Source organism: Engraulis encrasicolus, chromosome 20 (assembly GCF_034702125.1).
Source record: "Engraulis encrasicolus isolate BLACKSEA-1 chromosome 20, IST_EnEncr_1.0, whole genome shotgun sequence".
NCBI classification, from domain to species: domain Eukaryota; kingdom Metazoa; phylum Chordata; class Actinopteri; order Clupeiformes; family Engraulidae; genus Engraulis; species Engraulis encrasicolus.
In genome coordinates, this window is record NC_085876.1 from 17,651,363 (window position 1) to 17,677,934 (window position 26,572).

The 26,572-nt window shown below is 41.6% G+C and overlaps 1 protein-coding gene across 1 annotated transcript; it reads right to left on the reverse strand.

Annotated features, from left to right (window-relative positions):
* Window positions 1-799: 799 nt before the first annotated feature.
* On the reverse strand, window positions 800-16,041 carry LOC134435770 (uncharacterized). The gene is made up of 9 exons (XM_063184813.1): window positions 15,785-16,041; window positions 10,839-10,993; window positions 7,898-7,974; window positions 7,662-7,813; window positions 7,321-7,578; window positions 6,764-6,990; window positions 5,171-5,287; window positions 3,686-3,771; window positions 800-1,234 (listed from the first exon to the last, which is right to left on the reverse strand). The coding sequence occupies exons 1-8, from the start codon at window positions 15,864-15,866 to the stop codon at window positions 3,703-3,705; spliced, it is 1,137 nt and encodes a 378-aa protein (XP_063040883.1). The 5' UTR covers window positions 15,867-16,041; the 3' UTR covers window positions 800-1,234; window positions 3,686-3,702.
* Between the last annotated feature and the right edge of the window lie 10,531 nt (window positions 16,042-26,572).

Sequence of the window (26,572 nt, forward strand, 5' to 3'; positions counted from 1 at the left end):
TTATAATGGTTGGTCTTTTCCTGGGATTTGATTCATGTTGTTTGGGGGAAAATATTAAAATAGCCTTTGTAATGTTAAGAATATTTCCAAAGAGCCAAGATGGGGCTTAAGATCAATATGGGCCAGGTTTGTCTCCGTGCGTACACACACACACACACACACACACACACACACACTCTCTCTCTCTCTCTCTCTCTCTCTCTCTCTCTCTCTCTCTCTCTCTCTCTCTCTCTCTCTCGCCACAGACCCACGCAAGTGCAAGAGAAGTTTTCACCTCCTCGTGAAGTGTTTAGACCTGGCCTATTTAATGTCGCTGTAAATTGGTGTAATGTAGCAGAAAGTGCGAGACATTCGTTGGACTCGTTGCACGCAACAAGTTGTGAAATTATTTCTTAACGGTTTTAACCGCATCATTCGCGACTCTCGAGCAGTTTGAGAACTGAGAAGAATGAGAGAGAGAGAGGGCAGTGACTATACCATGTCACTGAGACTATGTATGTGTGCTGCGCCTACTGAATCCAAGTGCAGAAAAAACATATCCATATAGATTATTACATAATGCACCATGTTATTACATTTCCATCAAAAAAAAAGTTGCGGCCGCATTCCGTAATAAATTTCGCATTTTGTAATAATTTATTACAAGATGAGAAAAAAGTTATTACGAAATGCGTTCAAGAAATGTATTACGAAATGCGTAAATTATTACACAATGCGGCGATTGTCACCACATTATGTAATAATTTGTTACATTATTACATATTGCACCGTTATTACATAATGCGGCGTTACACCCTTTCGTCACCCAACCACGAGAAACGAGGCTATTCGTAGCAGCAGCACAAGGCTTAAAGTTGATTTTTTTTCAGTTTTTCTCGTAAAGACTTGGCCCGAGATTCGGTTGCTAGCAGACATATGCCATATTTTCCTATACTACAAGTCACACATGAGTACCTTAATCTGAATAGTAAAAGACGATTACCTTAAATTTGAATGTTAGTAAATACAATGCTTTAATATTAGGCACAATATAATGAAATGATAAGAACTTTGTGAACACCGTGACAAACAAAAAATAAATACTCTTTCTCTCTGCTACATTAACACAGTTCTCATTTGTGTGTAAAATGTCTATTGCCGCATTTGTAAGTTTATGCTGCAGTCCTTTGCAGTCCTCTTGCAGTCATGACACTCAATGACTCAAGCACAGTTTTTAGCTTGTTGTTCTGATTATCTGTTGAAAAAAAGAAAAAGACATTACTTTGCACACTGTTCTCCCATTTCACAGAACATAATAAACCAGTAACTGTGCTTGTACACTAGAAGCAACCAGAGTGTGCACCAAAGTGACCAGGGTTGCGTTTCCCAAAAACATTTAAGTACTTAAGTATGATGTGTCCCCCTAGGCAATACATCACATCTAAAAGTTTATACATACAATAATTTTATAAAATGACATACAATATTTTTTTCTCACACATGTAAATAAAATGCTAGTACCTATTTAAAGAAGTTATGACCTATCTCTGATATATTGCCAAAGAAAGGTGCACCTTATACTTAAGCACAAATTAGGCTTAAGTACAATGTAGGAGTTTTGGGGAAACGCAGCCCAGAGCAATGCAAGTCATTATATTTCTATGCCATGCTCCACGCTGTACCATTGCACCGGGGACCTGTAGTTTTGTTCCAACCTGAGGTCTTTTCCCGAACCTTCCACATCTCTCTCTCCCACTCATTTCCTGTCATGCTCTGTAGTAATGTCTAAATGGGGACAATAAACGCAAAACAATAATTTTTTACTAAATGCCTCTGCCTTTTTATGCTTTCAGTCCAGCTCTGTGACAAACCTTAACGTGCCTACCCAGTTATCAATGAGTCACAACAGTATTTGCACATGCAGCTCGGACTCAGGGAGGAGCTGGGTCACAGCTGCCTTTCCCATGACATGCTTGTGAGGAGGACCACAGTTTGAACTGTCTGTAGTAAACACATTATGTACTGGGAACACATTCCTTAAATATCATATATAAAGACAGATATATATAAAAGTACATTCTGTAAATATTTTTGGGTCTTTATCAGATAGGACAGTCGGGAGACCACCAGACATGGCTGGGAGAGAGAGAGATGGGGTAGGGTGGGGGAAAAACAAACGGACCCAAACCTGGGTGCTCCTGAGAAATGTTGCCCATAGGCCTACATGGCATGTCACACCAGCACAGTATATATAAACTTTATTACAGGCTCAGGGCCCAATAGGCAGACACACAACATATACATAGAAATAGAATGTGCAGGAAAAAGAAGAAATAATAATAATTAAAAAAAAAAAAACAGCAATGATGCCAAAGCATATACAAACTATGTCATGACAGTCTTAAAAGGCAGCTATACCAATGTTTCCACATATATGATTGGTAACGGACAGAGCTATATCTGGCACTTGTGAGCATCATTATAATGCAGTTTTCAGACTTATCCAAACGGCACATGAACTTAAACATTAGGTTCCTCAGGAGAGCCTGTAAAGTACATAGTCCTGAGTCACAAAATAGTTTACTAGCACTGCAACTCCTGGGCTTTTTCAGCAATATCCTTAGGCAGTCATTATATGCTACTTGGAGTTTACGCATTGTCTCTTTTTTATAGTTGATCCATAATGGAGCTGCATACATAGGGCTACAGTAGGCACGAAACAAGCTTACTTTCACATCATCAGGACAGTAATGAAATTTTCTTACTAACATGTTAGCTTGTGCATACAACATTCGTCTCTGCCTATACATGTCAGCATCATCCTCCAGCTTGTCAGTGATGATGTGCCCAAGATATTTTATACTGCTTGATACACATATTGGTTGCCCTGACAGGTAGAACGTTGGAAAAGGCACTTTATGATCCTCCTTGGTTCTACATATCAACACAACACTCTTTTTTGCATTGTACTGCACATCAAACTCGACCCCATACTCAGAGCACACATTGAGTAGCTGCTGAAATCCAACAGTACTAGGGGACATGATAGCAAGATCGTCTGCATACATCAAATGGTTTAAAACATTGTTCCCTATCAGACATCCTGTCTTACATCTCCCCAGTTGTTTGGAGAGGTTGTCCATGTATAGGTTGAACAGTGCTGGGGATAGAAGCCCCCCTTGTCTTACACCATTGCCTACACTGAAAGGGGAGGACAGGCTGTTTCCCCATTTCACCTGCATGTGTTGTTTAGCATACCAGTAAGCAAGAATACGTATAATACATCCAGGCACACCCCTAAGCATGAGTTTAGTGAAGAGCTTATGGTGATTCACTCTGTCAAATGCCCTAGACGCATCAATGAACCCCAGAAATATTGTAGAACCATGACTTCTGTAGGATTCAACCCACAACATACGTAATTCTTTTTGCTTTGAGTCCTATATGGTCAAGTGATACAACAAGGCACAATAGCATCCCGTTTTCACCTTTTCAGTGACTTCCACCATCCCCTAAAAAGCGATTGTAGATCTATTCTATTCTATTCGATTCTATTCTATTCTATTCTATTATTCTACAGTACTTCAATAGGGAATTATTTAGCTTCTGATGATATTATGATTCACATTCTCCCAGCTACAGGCAGATTTCTGACAGGAATGCAATAGAATGTGTTTTATATTGGCCTATAAATTATGAATTTTACCTTTGTATTGCGATGCCTCAAGGATTCACCACATACATCCCTGTTCTGCCTTCCTTTGGCTTCTCTGGTGTCATGGGTTGATTGGTCTGAGAAAAGAGGCAACACAAGCGTCAACGAGGCAACAAAAATGATGTGTGTCTATGAGAAACATTTGTGAATGGGCAGCATGAATTCTGGAAAGAAACTGCTAAACACATCACACAGTACACCGCTAACCCTTTATATTAATGTCTGCTTATACAGCATTAATAACACTTAGTAAATAGCGAACAAATGATGAAGAAAGCATTAAAATGTTTGTAAATGACTTGTAAATGTTTGTAAACATTATGTAAATGTTTTATATTTATCAAACATTTACAACTTGTTTGTAAATGACTAATAATACTCTGTTAAAAGATATGTGAAATCGTAAACATATTTGCAGATATTTTATAAACTATGAACAAAATGTAGCTAATAATAAAACATTTGTTAATGTTAGTTCATCATTAGTTAATTGATTTCTAAGTCTTTATAAGCAGACATTAATATTAAGTGTTACCGAAGGCACTACTGGGTAACGTTTTTTTCCACAGGCCATTGGAATCATCAACACACACTGAAGAAAACGCCATGAAAATGTCAACAACTACAAAAGAAACTCAGTACATCCTGCTTGTGGGAAGCCTACCTACCTAGATGTCTTACTCGCAGGGATGTCAAACTCAGGCCCAGGGGCCAAATTTGGCCCGCGGAACCATTTTATTTGGCCCGCGAGATCATTTCAAATTTGTATTACAGTTGGACCACATACACCATTAATGTATAGCATAACATGACTTGAACATGGAATTTGCTGTGTCACAGGATGTGCAGATACATTTTAACTAACAAATATGATGGGAAAGAGTGTATGCACAATTTAACTACAAGTATGAAGTGCATGTATGCACAATTTTAGTCAATTTGTAAAAATAATTGTTGAGTTCGGCCCGCGACTTCGTTCCAGATTTTGATTTTGGCCCTCAGTCAATTTGAGTTTGACATCCCTGTCTTACTGTATCTGTACTATGTCTATGTCCATTGGTTGTACTTTTGCGGATGTGTGTTATTGTTTATGTTGATATCAGTGTGTTTAGCTGCAACTGAACAGTGTGTTCAACAGAGTATGTTTGTTAATGTCTAATTTGCATTTATTGTGTACTTACTGTATGTGCTGTACATTTGCATGCATGCGTGTGACAGACATAGAATACAACTGGTCTAACCTCCACTTGACAGTAACTTTGTGCAAAAAACCTGTTCTCATAGACCACAAACCTGGGTTATTATGTTATTCAAAAGCGTAGTTGTTCGCCAGCTAGCAACTTGGGTAGTTGCTAGAAATTGCATTGCATCCAACAAAGAAGTTTCGAGAAATGTACCCCAGGACTTATTGACCTTTCCCATGCCACGCCATGCTAAATCTGGGGACAAAGGTGTTTTGTGTGTTTTGCGTCTCACCATGTTGAGTATGGGTGTTTTGGCAGCAGAGTGGGATAAGTAGGGCGAGTGGTAGGGATCTGGACGCTCTGATTTGATTGGCTCGTCAGGCTCATCCATACAACACCAGCGAATCAACTGTGGAGACATTCAGAGAAGGTGAAGGTGGAGAGTTACCAACGTACAGTATGTACAAAAGCAACATAAAAAACAGCAACAAAACAACCCTGACGACTGTCGGCCCACTGGTAAAATGCCCTGTATGCCAGATTACCAGTTTGGCCCTGCTGTATTACATTACATGACATTACACTTAGCAGACGCTTTCTAATCCAAAGCGATTTACACATATTTTTTAAGTTCAGGATATTGGTTACAGTCCCTGGAGCAGTGTGGGATTAGGTGCCTTGCTCAAGGGCACTTCAGCCATGGAGTGTGGTGGGGAATGGTAAGGGTGGGATTTGAACCTGCAATCCACTGATCTAAAGCCCATCTCCTTAACCACTAGGCCACGGCTGCCCCTGTACGTAGTAGTTGTTGAAGTGAGCTATGTTGAAAAATAAACATCGTAAGAAAGTACTGTATCTCAGATGTAGCCTAAGTGACAGGCAGTCAGATAGCAATGTTGAAGCCCCAGATGCAATAATTATTGTTCCCATTATCATCCCACCATTACTCGAAAGGGGGTGGCACCATCGTGAAACTCTACCGACGGCAACATTGCGAAAATCGTCAATTAACACTTTTAACATGTTACTCCCATGCTATTGCTATAATAGTGTGGTTTTGTCATTTTTTATTAGCAGTTATACACATTTTTTAAATTTTGTAATTTTTTCCTGCCAGGGATGGGACCGCAGTTGGAGGCCCGGGCGCTGAAGTCATGGTAGGATTGCCGCCGTGGATAAAAACTAGTGCTGTCAAATAATTTAGCCATCATATCTGATCAGGGGTGCGTTTTTTCAAAACTGTAGTTGTTAGACAGTTAGCAACTTTGGTAGTTGCCAATGGGAATTTGCATTGCAATCAACAAAGCAGCTAATATAGTTAACAATTATGGTTTCGAGAAATGCACCCCAGATGAGACAGTTTTTATGACCCTTCTTTGTAAGGAACGACCCACTATAATCCGGATCCCATCAAAGACTCATAAGTGCCCAGGGGGGAATTTCTCAAGTTGCTTACTACATTAGCTACTTTGTTGTTTTCAATGCATTTTCCCATTGGCAACTACCGAAGTTGCTAACAGGCTAACAACTTCTCTTTTGAGAAATTCACCCCTGATGTGGCTCAAATGCTTGGGCACTGCACTGCTACACTGGAGAGCCAGGGTCGATTCTGGGGTGCATTTCTGGAAAGCATAGTTGCTAACTATGTTAGCTACTTTGTTGGTTGCAATGCAATTTCCCATTGGCAACTACCGTAGTTGCTAACTGCTAACCACTACGCTTTCCAGAAATGCACCCCTGGTCTGGGTCATTTGGCAGTCCTTCCCTGTGTGTCTTTCCTCTCTCACTTACTGTGTTTCTCGACTGCCCTGTCTCAAAATAATGGCACTAAAAGGCCAAAAACGTTTTAATATAAAGAGCCATAAATCCCATCTCTAATCCTCACCAGCAGGATGAGGAGAATGATGAGAAGGAGCAGGATGAGGGCGGCCAATACAAGCAGAGCGATGGCCCATCCAGGCACCCAGTCAAACCAGTAGGGAACAAGGGGGTACGCAGTGGTGGTTGCTGTAGCAGCAGTAGTGTTAGTAGACTCAATGAGGTGGCGTGGGGTGACGGACGCTGGACCGCTTTTGCTCTTGAGATGATCTATATCAGTGGTCGAAGCTGTCCCTAGAGAGAGAGAGAGAATGAGAGAGAGAGTGGGGTGTGGGGTGGGGATATTGTCAGTGAAGGTCTAATTGTTTAAAAAGGCTCTGGTATCGTAATGATTTCACAGTTCTACAATGCAATAGCCTCCTAGTAGGTCTAATAAAATGAACAAATTACAATACAGTAGGTATAAAAAATGAATACAATATGTTTCATAAAAAGAACTAATGACCAATTAGCAATTAGTATCAAATAAATAGTTTTTGCTCTCCCGTTGCTGTCAAAGTTAAAGCTGAGCGACAAGGTTGCAGAGACACCACTGGCAGTGCTGAGGTGACTGGCATGACTGACCTGTTGTGGTGTACAGAGTGGAGGCTGAGGCTGAGACTGAGGCTGAGGCTGAGTGGTCAGTAGTAACATCATCAAGGCCACTTGTTGAGCCGCTGAAAGTGGCACTAGTAGCGCTGGGAGTAGTAGAGGATGGTGTAGTGGAGGGCGTGGTAGTGGTGAATGTGGTTGTGGGGAGTGTAGTTGTGCTGGAGGTTAACTGTGTTGTTGTGGTAGGTGGTGGTGTCGTTGGAGTTCCTACTGTCACTGGTATGATGTCGTCTGTTGTGAGAGACATTATTAAGCATCGTTTCTGAAAAGTTTTTGATGAGAGATAGACATGCAAAAACACTTCAATCACATACGTGTATATTCGGTGTTGACTTCAATAGCAGTGTCTTTGTCAGCAGCACTTCTAAAAAAAATGCTGATTATGTTGGGGGTTATGTAGTCAGATGGAATTGAACTGTTGAATTCGAAGACAAGAATCATGTCTGCAATGATGAGATTCCCAGACCTATAACAGAAGGATAATATCATGAAAAAGCAGGGTTCATTAAAGCTTATCAAAAACTGAGCAAGAGTTGCTGTTAGTTCTTACCGGAAAGTCACGTCTTTGGTGCCTTTAAAGGCATTAGGGTTGGCCAGACAATCAGAGCATTTGAAAGCAGCATTCATCTGTAAGAACAAGACAGAATGTACAGTAGGTCACCTTGAAAATCCTCATTGCCTGCTTGCAGATTTGTGCGTGTGTGCGTGCAGGCTGACGAACAGGTGGGACAACATGTCATTGGCGCTTTCGCAATGTCCAGTGTTCTAGGACGTTGCTAGGATGTAAAACGCTGATTGGCGAGCAGTGATTTGATACTCTTTGTTGAACTCCGTGGAGTATCCAATCACTTGGCATTGAGATGGCCCCAGTGTGTGTGTGTGTGTGTGTGTGTGTGTGTGTGTGTGTGTGTGTGTGTGTGTGTGTGTAAGACGTCCAACATGAAATTGTCCTTCAGTGTAACGGATACTTTTGCTTACTGTAAATGGGGAAAAAAAGTTTTTTTTAAATATTTTTTTTAGCTTGGCTTTCATGCATTCACTTTTCAAAAAATTGAAAATCATGTTGTTCATAGTTACAGAAAGTATCCGTTAGCACTGAAGGACAATTTCATGTTGGACGTCTTTGACGCATGTGTGTGTGTGTGTATGGGGCAGCCATGATTAAGCAGGTGATCGTCAGATCAGAGGGCTAGAAGGTCAAATCCCCAGCTGAAGAGCCCTTGAGGAAGGCGCCTAACCTCGGTTACATACCACCATTCAGACATACCACCATTCCGACATTGACTTTTTATTGCAATTTTTTTTCCCCAGCTTGCAGGAACTGTTTTCAGACCTTACCTGTAAGGGTATTTGGACCGTGACAAAATTAGACAATAAATTATACACTAATCCTGTAATTGCGCTGTCACTCTCTCCACTTCTGCTCATGTGGCAACATTGTTGCAAATGTCAATTGAGTTAGAACGTTGTTCACGCGCCTTTATGTACTTGCAACAATGTTCAAATGGCTCTGAATGACAATCAAATACTGTCGGAATGGCGGTATGTCGGAATGGCGATTGCCCCCCCCTAACCTCACATTGCTCCAGGGACTGCAACCAATACCCTATGAAAACTGTAAATAAAAGAATCAGCTTAGTGTAATGTGACACAGAAGGGAATTAGTTTTACATGATTTTGCCGAGACCTGGCCGAGGCACTCAACAACCCTGTTTGTGTGTGTGTGTGTGTGTGTGTGTGTGTGTGTGTGTGTGTGTGTGTGTGTGTGTGTGTGTGTTCGTTTCCCCTCAACTGTTCACCCTTAAAGCCTGCCCAACTCGTTTTCGGAAGCCGAATTACGAAATAAAGTACATTTATCACATTTCATGTGGATTCGAGATAGCGGCACTCATGATGCGTGCTCTATGTGTCTTGGTATGACACTCGCCCAAGAGTCGGTAAATGGGGGCTCATGCAAGCAATGCAGTATCCTACCAGCGAAAATACGTAAGCAGAGGCCTACTTTTCTCAAAGACATGGAGGCTAGTATTGAACCCGAGGTAGAGTCTGATGACGAGTGGGACGGTCGCAACGCTTGCTTTCTGCGAGGGCCACTATTAATGGTTATACCATGTTAGACATGGTGGGTATGAATGAAGGCTGGGACCGCCCTCCCTCTGTGGAGCACTACCTAGCCAATCACCTCGCCCCCTCCTCCGGAACCTCAGCTCTGGCGGCCACTGTGCCCAAGCTGCCTTACAAAGCAGACCGTCTCACGGCTGACTTATGGGAAAGATCATACTGATCTTCTGATCAGGCCGGACGCGCACTGAGTGCCTCCACTCTCTTAAAGGTACACTGTGCAGGAAATGGTCAAAAAAGGTACTGCAACTATGCTGCTCATTGAAACTGGGCTGCCTATTGCCAAATTTGATCTTTACATGAAAGTTTACTAAGTAATAAACAAATATTTTCTAGTTTGGTCCAAGTAGAGTCATTTTTGCAGCTAAAAATGGCTATTTTTGGAAATTCAAAATGGCGGACCATGGAGAAGATCCCCCTTTTCATGTATGAAAAGTGCAATTTTTCCAGTCATAATGAATACTTAGAATTTGATGGTAGTGGTAAGTATTCATGAAAAAGGTAAAATTAGTGAATGGGCAGCATGAATTCAGGAAATAAACAACTAAAAATCTCACACAGTGTCCCTTTAAAGGGGCTCCAGGTAGGATTAAAAGTTTAATTAATCACGGTCCCGAGTCAGCCGATGCTTCTGCGAGTCATTAAGAAGTGAATGATGGCTCTCGCGACCACTTCCACGGTCCGCTGTCAGAAAACCCCACATGCAACTTTTGACAGTGTCGGACCGAACGAGGGAACCATTTTTCATTTGAAACATCGCTTCACATACTGTATTCAGATTTGTATCAACTGCTGGCATTCCGTGATGAAAAACAGTGTCACAGCGAGTTTATTTGAACAGCATTTTTTCATTACGGTGTAGATTTTCAGACAGGCATGCCAAAGGCACTGCGCAAATGACGTCATCTTACCCCTTTAACGGAAATTGAACTCAAAATGTTTAATCTCTCCAAGATGGAGATGTCTTGTGAAGTAGCCCACAAGATTTAATGTGCGCCCACGTTGTCGTGGCTTCACCGCAATTGTTTCCATAGATGATTTATAAGGAGAAAAATATGTGCTACATTCCGTAGACTTTAATGCTAGGAATTTGCTAACTCGGTGCTAAAATCCATTGCAAAGCCTCCCGAGAGGGCACGCGTGGGTTCTCCCCACTCCCCCCCACCCCTGGACGACGACGATCCATCGCATCATCTCACTGTAAACATCGTCAGCTGCCAATTAGGGGGACATTGCCCAACCCTACTGAGCAAAACATTTTTTATATATTTTAGAAAAGAACTCTTCAAGTACATTTCTGCCAATCATTATCTTATTTTTGATGAGGCAAAGTAAAGAAACAAGAAAATATGCTGTGATATCCTACTTACCAAATCATCAACTTCCAACTTTGTTGTCTTGTAGTATTCTGAGGTGGGATCAAGAAGAGAGCTGTTGAAGCCCCGGTTGGTGATCTCCAGATCAAAGTAAAATTCTTGAGTAGCCATCCCATTTTTGAAGCTGATTACTCCAAGATATTGTTGACCTGAAAGAGGTGCATTATATTCTTGTGTCAAAATGTCACAGTTAAATGCTTTTCAGCCCCATGACTCCTCAGAAAATCTCCAGTCACTGTTTAGGTTTATTCAGCTGTCTTACAATTGTTGTGTTTGCCCTGTTATTTATAGTTCTCTTTCAGTCGCTTGTTCCACTGCTCTCCTATGGGTAATATGCATCCTCTGTAGTACTATGACGAATACATTTACCATCCCTGCCGAAGGTAAAACGGCTGGCCTTTTCCCGCCGTCCTCGGGGGCTATAAAAGGCAGCGCGCACCTGCGCACATCCTCTTTCCATCCTTTTTCATCACGATTTACTTTACCTCCTGTGATTCAGTTTTACTGTCCGATGAGAACCTTGCCTGGGTGGTAATGGTTAAAGGGGTAATTCGGATGTGAAATGGCTTACGTTGCGTTAAAACGTGATGATGAGCCCTAACTATTGCCTCTCTTCTCGCCTCCAAAGGTCCCCTGCATTCCGAAGTCCGAACGCTAGTCAAAAATTCCAGAGCTAGGTGAAATTTCGCTTCTTCTGTGATGGACCTCTGTCTAGCCATCGTTATAAATCTCTACTTTCCACCCAATTATGAGGCTCAAAGTTGCTCAATACTTCATTCCGCAGTCGTGGGGTTGTTGACATGTAAAACGAGGCAGAGAGAACTTTGCTAGTGCACAGTTAGTTTAGAAACAAGGCCGTTTGTAGAGGCTGTGTCACAGCACGGCTTCAGCTCGCATCACGGAAGGTCTAGTCACAGAGTGTTCACTCACCACATTTCCGGGTGGTACTGCGCTCTAGGGGCGCCAACGGGCAAATGCAGACTACATTCGGAATGAATTCACTGTGCTCTCACGACAGCGCCCTCTAGGTGAACTCCAGTCATGGATTGTGTGAGTGAACACTCTGTAACTAGACCTTCTGTGATGCAAGCTGAAGCCCTGCTGGTAACGTTGGGAACATGGAGGTAGTAGAAGAACTGGAGAGAGTGAATAAGTCCCGCCTCCAGTCATTTCAATGGTAAATGCTAGGCTAGTGAATTCAGCCAAAATGGAACGAATTTTTCAGCTTCAAAGATGGAGTCGTTTCCGCCGACAGTTTACTCAGCCAATTACGTGCCACGTTATTGTCTGACTTTCGGTTAATCAGAAAGCTATATGGAAGACGCCATTGGATGCATGGAGGTGCCCAACCACAGACCAGCAAAGGTTGTGCACCCACCAATCATCATGTGCGAAGTGGATGTCGGAAATGGGAATATGGTGACTTGCTAATCGGCGAAGCTAACCAGCCAAATCCTGCCCCCCTGGTTGGGAAAGCACATCAACAAGAAAGATAGCACTGATTGGTCAGAGCGCCAAAAGAAAGTCAGAGAGAAGAGAGAAAAGAGAGAACAACGGTTTGTTCTCATCAACAATCTTCGGATGTACTATTCATCGGGGCCAGACTTAATTACACATTCAGTCTAGGGATGCAAACAATTAATCGATTAATCGACTTTAATCGATCAATGTGTTAATCGATTAAAAAACATTAATTGCAATTAATCGACAATTCAACTGACAAGAGACCCAGGTGAAATGGGCATGTGAAGAGTGTCTGTGAAGAGAGGTGTGAATAGTGGGAATATTTAAATCACCTTTAGATTAAAGAATTTAAATAGAATTACTTTAAATGTGTCATTTACCTACATTTTTAACTACATTTTTTTGATTAAGTGTTTTTTTTTCCCGAGAAACATTGAGATTTCGGGGGGAAAACGCTGCTTATCAATTAATCATAAGTCGATCAATAAGGCTATCAACTAATGATTAATGAATTAATCGATAATTTGCATCTCACATTTAGGCTGGTTTATCAGGCTAGTCTGTACGGACAACGTGACGGAGGTAGCCTATATTAACAATCAAGGCGGTTTACGTTCCAGGCAGTTTCACTCCCTGGCTAAGTGTCCTGAATGTGGGAGCAGATATGCTGTCTTGAGATGGCCCCTGCTCGGCGGAGTGGAGACTCCATCCTGAGACAGTGAGTTCGATCTGGAACCGCTTCGGCAAGGCCGACGTGGACCTGTTGCGTCTGCAGAAAACACCCACTGCAGGTTTGTTTTTCTCTAAGGACCCATGTGATTCTATCATAGGCACTGATGCCCTGGCACACTCTTGGCCCAGCGGGAGGCATGTACTCCTTTCCCCCAGTGGCCCTGTTGATGGCGGTTCTACACGAAGTGCGTCTAGAATGCAGGTCTCTGCTACTAGTCGCCCCCCGATGGGACGGACGTCCCTGGTTGGCAGAGATCACTAGCATGCACTCGGGCGTGCCGTGGGAGCTACCCCTTAGAGGGACCTGCTTTCACAGGACCATGGTGAACTCTTTCATCCACACCCAGAAAGTGTGTTTTCTGCTCTCTCGTTCCCCCTTCTTGCTCGTGAAAGCTCAGGACCTTGGTGGAAGAGGATGTGCGCAGATGCGCGCTGCCTTTTATAGCCCCTGAGGACGGCGGGAGAAGGCCAGCCTTTTTGCCTTTGGCAGGGATGGCAAATGTATTCGTGATAGTACTACAGAGGATGCGTATTACCCATAGGAGAGCAGTCTCTCTCCACTCCTTCAGAGAACCGCTGACATATCTATGTCCTAATGGTTTATCACTTTAATCATATGCTAATAAAATAACTTGATGTACTCGGACTATAATGAGATTGTTTCCCGTTGAAAGGAAATACCTTTGTTATCATTGACTGGCAAGGTTCCATTATTCTCCTATGGAGACTGATCACTGTGTAACATACAGACTGATTGCTTCACATACTGTATGTTATATGTAAAATCACTTTTCTTGTCACTATAGACCTAATATTCACATTCTTGGATGAATCTTGCAGTATTCTATTTGCCGAACAGCTGATCTCACTGTATTGGACTTAAAAAACTCAGACTTACTTGTCTTTGGACAAACTATTTCTCTAAGCAGATACAGTATATATTACCTACGCAGATATCCATAGTCAATGTTCAGCTAACATGGGAAAATAATAACAAACACTATATACAGTGCTTGAGAAAGCATTCGCCCCCCCTTCTAATGTTTTACTTTTTTCCACATTTTTCACTCTTAACCTTTTCAGATCACCAAGCAAATGTAAATATTAAAAAAGGATAACTCAAGTAGACATAAAATGCATTTTTCAGTGATTATTTAATTTGTTAGGAGAAAAATGCCATCTAAACCTGCATGAGTGTGAAAAAGTAATTGTGCCCTGTTAAATGAGGAGGTATCTGTGATTTATCATATTAGTGTTGACAACTGAGTTATAACTGCCCAAGTCTGACTGGTACCAGAGCTTTCAAATCACGAAATAATTAGATTCAATTAGTTTGACAATGTGTAGTAGGTCATCTTAAACCAATGACAGCGACCCATCAACATTCAGGACCAGATTATAATAAAAAAAAAAAATGTTGACATTTTTCAGACTGTAAAAGGTTACAAAGCCATTTCTTAATTGTTGGGACAATATTCAGGAGCAGATTAGAATAATAATTGAAATTTGTTCAGACTGTAAAAGGTTACAAAGCCATTTCTAAATTGTTGGGACGTCTGCAAACTAGATGCACTGGATCCAAGATCCGGTTCCGGATCCAGCAAGATAATAGGGGTTTTCACAGGATCCGGGTCCGGCAGGATCTTAAGCAGTGTATCCAGTATCCGGCAGTTACCTAAAAATCAGGATCTGGTGCATCTCTAGTATTTACATAGCCTAGGCTTTTCAGTCAGTCATTCACAACCCCAATCACTGCATGGAGTGAAAGCCCTTTGGAAGCAGCTGTTGCAGGCAATGTGGCAGTAAGCCAATGAGTCTAAAAAATAGTTTGAGCCAACGTAATAAAAAGGGCCCACGTGTGCGAGTAGGCTATGTGTTTCAACCCATTCGTAGGATCCGGATCTAAAGCAGTGGATCCGGTATCCGGCAGCATCCTAAAAATCAGGATCTGGTGCATCTCTATTGCAAACCATGTTGAGAGACATTATCCACAAATGGAGAAAGCATGGTGCAGTGGTGAACATTTCTAAGGGTGGCTGTCACTAAAATTACCCCAAGAAGAGAGTGACCATGGATCCAAGAGTTCATGAAGGAACACAGAGGCGTTAATTCTCTCAGAAAATGGAAGTGTTCATGACTCAACATATGAAAGTGTCAGGGCAAAAATTGCATGCATGTCGAGAGTTTCAAGTCCAAATCCACCTCTGACAGGAGAGCATCAAGACTTGTCTCAAATTTGCTAAAACATTGACAATGCCTAAAAACCCTCAGAGAAAATATTCTGTGGACACTCATTTGTGCTCCTGTCCTGCGTGGAAACCCTCCACTTTAGCTGATTAAGACTGTTTGCCAGTTCTTAGGCCTAAACACTTATCTAAAATTGTTGCTGCTGTGCGTGGTACAACAAGTTATTAGGTTGAGGCTGCAATTACTTTTTCACATGAGGTTACAGTAGGTTCAGGTAGCGTTTCCCCTTCATAAATTAAAACATGTCTCTGTGTTGACTTGTTGACTTGTGAGTTATCTCCATCTATTTCAGTTTCCTTGATGATTCAGAGTGACAACAATGCAATAAAAGCTCAGAAATAGATAAGGGGGGAAATACTTTTGCACAGCACTTTATGAAGGCTAGACAAGAATGATTAAGTAATGAATCAATGATGTAGGTTGAATAAACATAGACCTATGCATAATATTTGACAAAATATGTTTTACCAGATTGTGAGAACAGATATTTAGCTCACCAAAGACCAGATGAAGTTCTGCACATATAATGAAGCAAGCCCAAAACAGCGGTCTTGTCCTCAGATTTGATGCTTGCACCATCCTCAGTTCTCTCAGGTACAGATCCAAATGTCACTGAAACTCACGGCTGATTTCAACACCCTTTCTTTCCCTTCTTCCTAAGCCCTTTAAGCAGTTTAAACAAAGGTTTGTGAATCAGCAGCCTGGCACACTGACGTCTGTCCTGGGCACTGTGAGAAGGTGTGCCTGACAAGGTCCTGATGGGGACTAAAATTCAATTAATCACGTCAGAGGGTCACAGACGGATTTATATCAGACCTCCAAAGTGTTGGGGGGTTGGAATATACCAAGTGAAAGAGGTACGGTCAACTGTGAGATATTAGGTCTATTTTTTTCAGTGAAGTTTATTTATATATTTAGGTAACTCAATATACAGGTAACTCAATGTGCTTCATTCAGTACAAGCATAAAAAGCATAAAAAATACAGATGATGAAATCACTATTATACAATATGAAATATTTCATCAAGTGTAGAATGAACTCATGATTACCAGGAAAAACTTAAAAATTGGAATTCAATAGGATTTATTGTCAACATTATTTCTGCAAAAGTATGCCTATAAGAACTGTTAATATATGATACTCTACTCTACACTATATTGGAACAATTTGGGATTTGGGACCACTTGGGATTTTCCAGTGTCTTTATCAGGCTATTCCAACGGCAATCCGGCTACGTTTTAGTTGAAGAAACTTGGGAATACCAGTACAGACTAAACATAATCATAACAAGACTGGTGTAAAACACTGAATCCACTTCCTCTGCAGAGTTTAAAAACTACAACCGGAAAAGCACTTTTGAAATAAGCTATTTAAGCACTCCAGGCAACAAGTCTTATGACAAACAAACTTGAATCTAGGCCAGGGGTGACAAACTCAAATCGACAGAGGGCCAAAATTAAAAGCTGGAGCGAAGTCGCGGGCCAAACTCAATATATATATTTTCTAACAAAAATGGACTAAAATTGCTTCAATTCAACCAAATAGTTCAAATGTGCCTGCACATATTCTGTTGAATTTGAGTGTGAGCTGCAATGGCCTGGGCCCACTCATATTCCTGTGATATAAGCATTTTCATGTTCAACTCTTAATAAACTACACAGTTGTGGTGTATGAGGGCCAAATAAAATGGCTCCGTGGGCCAAATTTGGCCCCCGGGCCTGAGTTTGACATCCCTGATCTAGGCAATCATCCCTTTCTCTTTATTTTTCAAAATTCGTAGGGTCCAGTGTGACACCTCAGTAGTAGTGCATCTCAGGACAACCGTATCTCATTAATTTCGTGAAGTATTCACGAAAAAAATAACTTTAATTTTCGTGGTGCATTCACGTTATTGCCCGTTTTTCGTGGTTGGGCAACGAAACGCTGCTTATTCATTTGAATTGCCCGACTGCTGCCTAGCGACCCACTAGTTTGATGCCCTTTCGGTACCGTCACATGGTAATCAAACATTTCAAACAAGCAATTTAGGGTTAGGGTTAGGTTTAGGGTCAAGGTTAGGGTTAGGGTTAGGTTTAGGGTTAAGGTTAGGGTTAGGGTTAGGTTTAGGTTTAGGTTTAGGGTTAAGGTTAGGGTTAGGGTTAGGTTTAGGATAGGGGACATAAGGCGTAAGTAACGAAAGGGCGTCGAATTAGTGAGTCCCGAGTGTATCAGCAGTGTTCTGTCAGCACCCCCTCCCCGCCCCTGCAGATGCTTGGATAACCATAGCAGCAGTGGGGCAATTCAAATGAATAGGCAGCGTTTCGTTGCCCAACCACGAAAAACGGGCAATAACGTGAATGCACCACGAAAATTAAAGTTATTTTTTTCCTGAATACTTCACGAAATGAATGAGATAGGGCTCCTCAGGATCAGTGAGAGTATGTGTGTGTGTGTGTGTGCTTTGGGATTTTGGAAGACACTCCCTGAGGAAGCCATTTTAAAGTCCTTAGTATTTGTCCTGTTCAGTCAATATTGTCCAATAATGCCCAATTCGATGCACTGTGGCACACTATCTGTTCCAACGATTTCCTCCCACACACTAGCGAAGACAAAGAAGCTCCCGCACACTGTTCACATTTGCAGAGTTTTTACTTGCAACGTTTTGGTCTGTGACCTTCCTCAAGCAAGAATTGTTGAAACCGAAACGTTGCAAGTAAAACCTCTGCAAATGTGAACAGTGTGTGGGAGCGTCTTTGTCTCATACCAGGGATGTCAAACTCAGGCCCGGGGGCCAAATTTGGCCCACGGAGCCATTTTGTTCGGCCCGCAAGATCATTTCAAATGTGTATTACAGTTGGCCCACATACATCATTAATGTACAGCGTAACAAAACTTGAACTGAAATTTGCAGTATCACAGGATGTGCAGACACATTTGAACAGACAAATATGATGGGAAAGAGTGTATGTGAAATTTAACTATGAGTATGAACTGCATGAATGCACAATTTTAGTCCATTTTTATGAATAATAGTTGAGTTCGGCCCGCGACTTCGTTCCAGATTTTGATTTTGGCCCTCAGTCAATTTGAGTTTGACACCCCTGCTCTATACGTTGGTGACCCAGTGGATCCACTCCTACACAGCTGGCAAAAGGAGGTGTGCAAGAATTCTAAAAATAGCAGACAAGCTATAAACAATGAATGGCCAATTTCATCACAGCAGAGCATGCATAATCAATGGGTGGCTCAGAGAAAATACAACTCGGCTGTTATTGGCAGCCAACATTCGCGGTTATCTGAGGACATTGTTGCCGGTGTGCGGGGTTGTATTGAAAACAGCGGAATCGAATGTTGACAGAGCAGTGATCCGCACTTTGTCGGAGCCGGTGTGCGGAGGCCCTTAGCTTTGTAAGTCATAGCCTAGCAAGAGTGTAAATAGTCGGACAAATCAAGTGATCATGCTTGTCTTCTTATCTCATTTAGAACCTTTAAATTCATTAAAAACTAGAAGCACTCAGAGAGCGCAGACCTCTGCCAAGGAAGCTGCTTGATAGAACATTTGACTGTGTTACACCCTGTCTTTCTGCCTTCTTTTTATGGAGTTAGAAACCAGAATGTTGCAATTCAATTTGCGGTCACTATAGGTGCATCTAAATGTATAGGCCATCAATGGTGAAGAATCTTAAAAAAAGGTCCTGGTTCCGGTTCGTGATCTGGATCACCACCAGAATTTAATAACTTGTTCCTTGGGTCATTACCAACGCCTCCACAAAGTTTCGTCCAAATCCGTTGAATAGTTTTTGAGTTATCCTGCTGACAAACAGACAAACAAACAAACAAACAGACAAACCAATGCAACCGAAAACATTACCTCCTTTGCGGAGGTAAAAACCACACACCCATGTCAGGTGAGATCAGATGTCACCTTCAGTGAGTCACTGTTGCTCACCAAGTACTGCGTAGGTAACAACTCTGTGTATCGAAGGTGCAGCGCCTAATGATAAGGGAATGATGATATACCTAGGTGATATTTAATCGCTATTGTCAATCTCAGGACCAAATCAAGGGTGTTGCTCTGTATAGGGTGTGGTAATGAACATTGTTATTTGGCTAAACATAGTTCAATCATTGAAAGTGCGCACACACACTATACAGGATAATTCCAGCCAATTTCAACATGCAGTTGTAATGCTCACACTACCCTGGACCAGTACCCGAGTTTTTTTTTTTCTTCAGCCTTTTCCGAGATCCTGGTCATTGTAATGGGGGCAGGTGTTTGTTTACATTTCAAAAAACATTTGTATTTTTATTCCCAAAAACACCCAAAAGGTTATGCAACATCAGCAGACAACTAGCAAACAGCGATACCTTTTGGGAAAATATTTGGAGTAGGCCTATGTTAAGATTTTTTTTAAATGTAAACAAAAGCTATCCCTATTAGAATAGCTCAGATTTGGGAAAGGGCTGAGCCAAAAAATGTGGCATCACCGGGTACTGACAAGTCAAGGGTAGCGTGAGCAATACAACAGCATATTGACATTGACTGAAGTGGTCCTTTAACATCAAACGTTTCCTGGAGGAAGACTTGACAGATGAAACATTTAATCTTAACAGGCACAGTGGCACCTCATCAGATCACATCTCGGTCTACGTCTTTGGACTACATCATTTCCATAATGTGCACTAGCCCACAATGTGTCACTGGCCAACCCTTTTTTTCTATTTGACAACCTTTTAAGAACCTTATCAGTAAATTTTTGGCACCACGTTTGGGTGACTTTCCAACGACTGCCAATCTAGTTTTTTTTTCAGACATATTAGTCAATGTTTGTACATATGAATAAGTATGCAACATGTTTGATCTGTCTTAATAGCATATTTGGGCTGCTTGTCACCTTAATTTCCCTTTGATATCCATAAACTTACTCTACCTTACTATATTTCTGGTACTCTCAGATGTAGAAGAGGAGGCTGTGGCACAAGAGGAGGACATCCCCAGGTACCTTAGGGACATGCTTCAGCATAGCGTACGGCTAGCCCCTTAGGTCCTTGGAGCATAGCCTGCTGGTTCTACCCAGAATCAATACTAAGCATGAGGAGGCTGCTTTTAGTTTTTATGCTGAAAGGCTCTAGAACCAGCTTCCCGATGATATCAAAAGTGCCCCAACAATACAGTGTTTTAAAACTAAACTAAAGACTAAACTGTTTACAGATGCCTTCTCATATTTCATGGGTTTTATATTTTGTTGTTCTTTATTTTCTCCTTGTTTTTATCTTTGCCTATTTTATCTTGTTTTGATCTACCTTGCCTTGTGCTTTTATTATCTTTTATCGCACGCTTTGCGTTGCTATTGTTTTTATGCTTTTATGTTTTTGTTTTTCTCTCTTCTCTCTTGTTTTCTGATTATTGCACGTTGTTCATCACTGTACAGCACATTGAATTACTCTGTGTATGAGATGCGCTTTAGAAATAAAATTGCCAGATGTGCCGTATTTTCTGGACAACAAGTCCCACCTCAGTTCAAGTTGCACCAGCCATAAAGAAGACTTAAAAAAAAAACATGTAAGTTTCACCAGAATATAAGCGTCATTGTTGATGGCAGCATGTTGTACATTTTGGACTTTGCATGCCTTGTTTGGAATTTGAAACACTCTGGGGAAATGTATTTGTATTGTGTGCAGATGTTCCGAGAGTACCCTCTTGCAAATGCCAGTGAAAATAGCAGAGATTTGATAGTATAGGCCCCTACATATTTTAACATATAAGTTCCATGAGTTTATAGTCTGGAAATTACGGTGAGGTGCAGGAGAGGCAAAACAGGATGAGTGGCTCAACTAGGGCTCAACTGGGAGGGGAGAATGTTTCTCTGAACCTATGAAGTGTTGCCATCACAAGTTCACTTGAGGTTATGGAAGGAAGCCAGTGAATGTTTCAATAAAGTACACATTGAAAATGGGTTGTCAACATTTCGGAATAAACTGATATGTACTGAGTATTTACAACACTGCAGAGAGTCAAATTACTCCAAAAGTAAAGTCTGTGTACATGATTTCTGCATTTATATTCATGAAAATTTGGCAATAGACAGCGTAGTTTCAATGAGCAGCATAGTTGCAATAGCTACTCCGGCCTCATCCTACACCAGGGGTCCCCAAACTAAGGCCCGGGGGCCGGATGCAGCCCGCCATGCCCCTTTGACTGGCCCTCCACCTCTCTGCACCTCACCATTTAAACTGGCCCAAAGAAGCAATCCTCACAGAGAGAAAAAAAAAGATAATTAAAAAAAATATATATATATTATTTTGTTTATCAACAGGCCTTCCTAAAGTTTACTTGACACTAACCTAGTGTGAATTACCAGAAGTTTCTTGATAGTTTCTCATCTCACTGTTAACAGGCCTACCATTTCTATTGTATCACTCATAAACTGTACATCACCATATTTTTCTAACCTTTCCTTGCTATTTTTACATGGTTATTAGAAATTAAAAGCAATGCCTGTGGTATTTCAAATTGATGAACTTTGTTGTGCTATAAACTATGGGCTATAACAGGCAGTGGCCTAGCATAAAGCCCACATGATTGATCCCGGCCCCTGATCACAGCCAGGAATGATAATGTGGCCCCAAGAGAAAAAAGTTTGGGGACCCCTGTCCTACACAGTGCACCTTTAAAGAAGGAATGCTTTACAGTGTAGTTTCCTCCGTGGAATGCCCACCTGCTTGGAGAGAGAAAAAAAAGATCTCCTCGCTGTCTTCCGATTGCAAACGAGAGAATGACCTTTGAATTGTGTTTTTCCAAGATATCAACTAAAAACCTCAATCATCAGTTTGATGTTGAGTCACAAGGCCCGGAGGCCACTGGACAGGACGGTAGGAAGTATAGTTTGACAGTGATTTTGACAGTCCCTTTCCACACGACAAGGTCACATTTGCAGATGTAAATTGACACGAGTGTCATGAAAACATATTTATACACAGAGATGGTGCATTGCACATTCCTTACTATTGGGGGCGATGACAAAAACCAACGGCGTCTGCACCTGCACTTTAGACCTGTGTATTGCTTGGTGCATCCACTCCCCAAAAGTAGTAATCACTCAAGATAATGAAAAAAGGAGGTGCACACAAGGCCTGTGTGAAAAATGTAGCCTATATTGTACTGTGTATTGTCAGTGGCTAAAGTTAACCTCTGACTTCGGTTGTAAATTTTCGGCTACAATATACATTTTTCACACAAGCTTTGTGTGCGCCTCCTTTTTTCATTATTTCGAGTGATTTGTACTATTGGGGGTGACACAGATATGCCACCGCCATATAGGCCCGATCGAGAAAGCTCGGTCCGGCGCTGACATTTATGCAGCTGTCATAGTGCCCTCTACCATCACTATTTCCAGGCCAACATTTATTTAACAGCTGAGAAATATATTCCACTCTGCGATGTGATCAAACAGCCATATAATACTATTGTTACTAGAAATGCACCGGATCCTGATTTTTAGGATCCTGGCGGATACCAGATCCACTGCTTAAGATCCTGCCGGATCCGGATACCGGATCCTACAAAAGGGTTGAAACATATAGTCTACTCGCACACGTGGGCCCTTTTTATTACGTTGGCTCAAACTATTTTTTAGACTCATTGGCTTATTGCCACACTGCCTGCAACGGCCGCTTCCAAAGGCCTTTCACTCCATGCAGTGATTGGGGTTGTGAAAGACTGACTGAAAAGCCTAGGCTAGTGATGCACCAGACCCTGATTTTTAGGCAACATGCCGGATACCGGATCGACTGCTTAAGATCCTGCCGGAGCCGGATCCTGTGAAAAACCCTATTATCCTACCGGATCCGGAACCGGAACCGGAACCGGATCTGGTGCATCTCTAATTGTTACATAATATTAATTACACTGACAGCCTGGGTGACAATCTGACAAAAATGTTTTAAGTCAGCTTCAGCAAGTTGAATTTAGTGAGTTAAATGTGATCTTCCTGTCATGTTTCAACAGCTTGCTACATTTTTGCAGTCATAATGCACCACAGTGCCTCAGCATTTTCTGACCGTAGATGATGGGCCTGATGTCTCTGCTGAGGCATGAGTAGTCTAGCGGACATGGGTGCCCCTCTACTTAGTCAATAGTGTCGCCTGTACCGTAGAGTAGAGTATCATTTATTGACCCCGAGGGAAATTAAGGTGTCAAGTAGCATACATACCGGTACTTAGATAAATAAAGAAGAAGACACAAGGACAATACACACACACCATTCACAAAAATTCACCATACATATGTTCACAGGGTCAGAACTCCCTCTCCCACTTACAACCCCCCACCCCCCACCTCCACCACCACCACTAATTTGGCTAAGAAATCTCACCCCCTTTGACTCTACTTCCTCTGTGTTTGGACCACTGTCAGATGGGAGCTAATATGACGCTCAGCAAATAAAAGCCACACAGCTATTTATTCTTTATTGTGTTGACTGTGATGTGTGTTTGTCTTGTGTGTCCTTGTGCGTCCTTATGCCACCACCAAAGCAAAATCTCTATTTTATGTAAGTTTAATGGACAATAAAGAAGTCTAAGTCTAAGTCTACAGTATGTCTTTCCCCTACAGTTTCTGATAAGTTTTGCACTGATAGTCCAAGAAGAGAAGTTCTAAAGTTGAGAGCCCCTACACTGATGAGCACCAAGGAAAAAGGTGAAGACCCAGAATCACTCCAATTATCTGCTTGTGTTTAAGCTTTGCACTGATCTCTGAAAGTTAAATTGAAATTACAATTACAATGGATTTACTGAATAACCGAAATGCAATGTTTTTTTCTCCATGAAGCCAAGAAAACTAAGTTGTGTACAAATGTCTTCCGAACACTCCAATCAAGTGTTGATCAACTTTGAGGGACTTCGATGACAATGCGTGAAAGTGAAAGTGAAAGTCCATCTGGGAAACTCCAACTCCCATTGTCATCGTGACACAGCGAAATTGCATTTATGCCTCACCCGTGCAAGGGGGCAGAGCCCCCAATGGCGCCCCAAGGGACCAGTGCGGCGGGACGGTACCATGCTCAGGGTACCTCAGTCATGGAGGAGGGTGGGGAGAGCACTGGTTCATTACTCCCCCCACCAACCTGGCGGGTCGGGAGTCGAATCGGCAACCTTTGGGCTACAAGTCTGACGCCCAAACCGCTTACCCATGACTGGCCAATGCAGGATGGATAGGAATATTTTGTTGTTCCTTCATGAAATATGTGAACACTCTACATTGCTACAGGCTGGAGAACTTTGTCAAAGGAACTCATCCAAGAAACTCATCATTCAATGTTAAAAGTATAGCTGGGTTAGAGAAGAATAAAGGGGTATTAACCCATAGAAGCTCTTTGAGCAGGCCACTATCAGACAGGCGAATATTATTGCATCAGATGTTGATCATGTACTAAGTGGGAAATATTCTTTTGAACTCTGGTAGGAGGTTAAGACTCCCTCTGTTAGTTATATATAATCTGGAGTAAACACAATCGCTACAAATATTACTTTATTCCTCAGTCCATTAAGCTTCAGAATAAACGGGGAAGAAGTGGGGCTGAGTGGGACAAAATGGACCTCTATAGTTACTGGCTGATTGTACTGTAGGTGGTGTTGGAATGAAAGCGAGTGAAAGTGACAGCCTAATTGGGAAACTCCAACTCCCATTGTCATTGTGACACAGTACTCTGTATACAACGAAATTGTATTTATGCCTCAGCCGGGGTCCCCGTGGGTGGGCATGCAAGCCCAAATGTGGGGGGCTTAGCGTGCTGCGCCACAGCGCCCCCTGGTTTTGTCCTCTTATGTGTGTTTATGGTGCTGCAACCTACCTGTCTCCAAGAGAAATTTCTCCTTGGTGGAGACTAATAAAGAAACATAAGCCTAACCCTAAACATGTTAGTGCCAAAGGAGGGTGTGGCTGTTAATGCTGGCAGTTTTTTTTTTTATACCAGTATCATTATTGGCTTTGTTCCCAGTGTCTTACAATCAAAACGTGTTTATTTTTAACATGCAACAGACAATTAAAATACACACCTGTCAGTTGGGTTTTCATAATAATCCATACACCTTTCTTACATTTTATACCGTATCAATGTTTCCCTTATCAATGTTAAAACATTAATGACCTTCATGCATTGATACTTTTATACATTTATAAAACAACATTCATTCTATGAACACAACATGGACACTCATATAGGCTACACTCTTTAAATGCATCTCCCACACCATTCAAAACAAGACAGAGAAATAAAAAAATAACATTCTAATAACATGTGAAGTACCAATATACTAAATATATCCATCTAAAATGTCATTTGAGAACTGGTAAAAGTTACTTTGTTACTTATAATAAGTGTTTCTCTCAAAACGTGAATGTATCATCATCTTGAATATTGTCCTCCATGAGTGGGGCGGCACCAGCCGTCATCCACTGGACCGACATACTGTACAGTAGTTTATCCAAAATAGTGAAACTTTACACTTTGCCTAAAGCTCATTCTATGGTGCATTATGAGCGTATTTATAACGAATCACAATGTGCATCATAATTAGTCACAATGCATTATGGCTACACTCATAATATTTCATGATGTAGGCTATTATATCAACAATTACTATACATTTAGCTTATGATGCCTTGTAAATACAAGTGTGTGTATTTATATATGCAGTATATTATATAAGGCGTAATAAATAATTAAGCATTTTAAGTGTGGCCATCATGCATTGTGACTATGATACATATTATAATTCGTTATACGCTCATAATGCATTATAGATTAGGCTTTAAGTAAAGTGTTACCGAAAATGCCACTCACATCAGACCTGGGCCCGCCCATAATCCGTGGTGACATTGTACTATTCCGGGACTAGTGTGCCTTTTATGTGCTCTGGGAAGTATATTATCCAGTCTTGGCAACTCGCACATTACATTACACTGCACTTAGCTGACGCTTTCATTTATTCAAAGCCACTTACAGTGATTATTTTTCAGGATATTGGTTACAGTCCCTGAAGCAATGTGGGGTTAGGACACTTCAGCCATGGATGGAGATGTAGGGAGAGGTCAGGGGGGATTTGAACCTGCAACCCCTAGATTGAGAGACCAACTCTATAACCACTAGGCCACAGCTGCCCCCACCACTAGGGCACGGCTGCAGTACATAGCATTTTTCTATGAGTTGTCCAGTAGAAAATACGGGACGGAGCGTTCATGTGCTTCCCATGTCAGGGTTTGGTATTTACTATAATTCATTCCCAGAGCACATGAATGGACACT

What these genes read in the sequence shown, in the direction of transcription:
- LOC134435770 (XM_063184813.1), bottom strand. Translation starts at nt 15,866, where the DNA reads ATGGTGCAAGCATCAAATCTGAGGACAAGACCGCTGTTTTGGGCTTGC. An exon ending in AGAACTTCATCTGGTCTTTG is followed by an intron (nt 10,994 to 15,784) that starts GTGAGCTAAATA and finishes CACCTCTTTCAG; the next exon opens with GTCAACAATATCTTGGAGTA. An exon ending in CACTCTGTACACCACAACAG is followed by an intron (nt 6,991 to 7,320) that starts GTCAGTCATGCC and finishes CTCTCTCTCTAG; the next exon opens with GGACAGCTTCGACCACTGAT.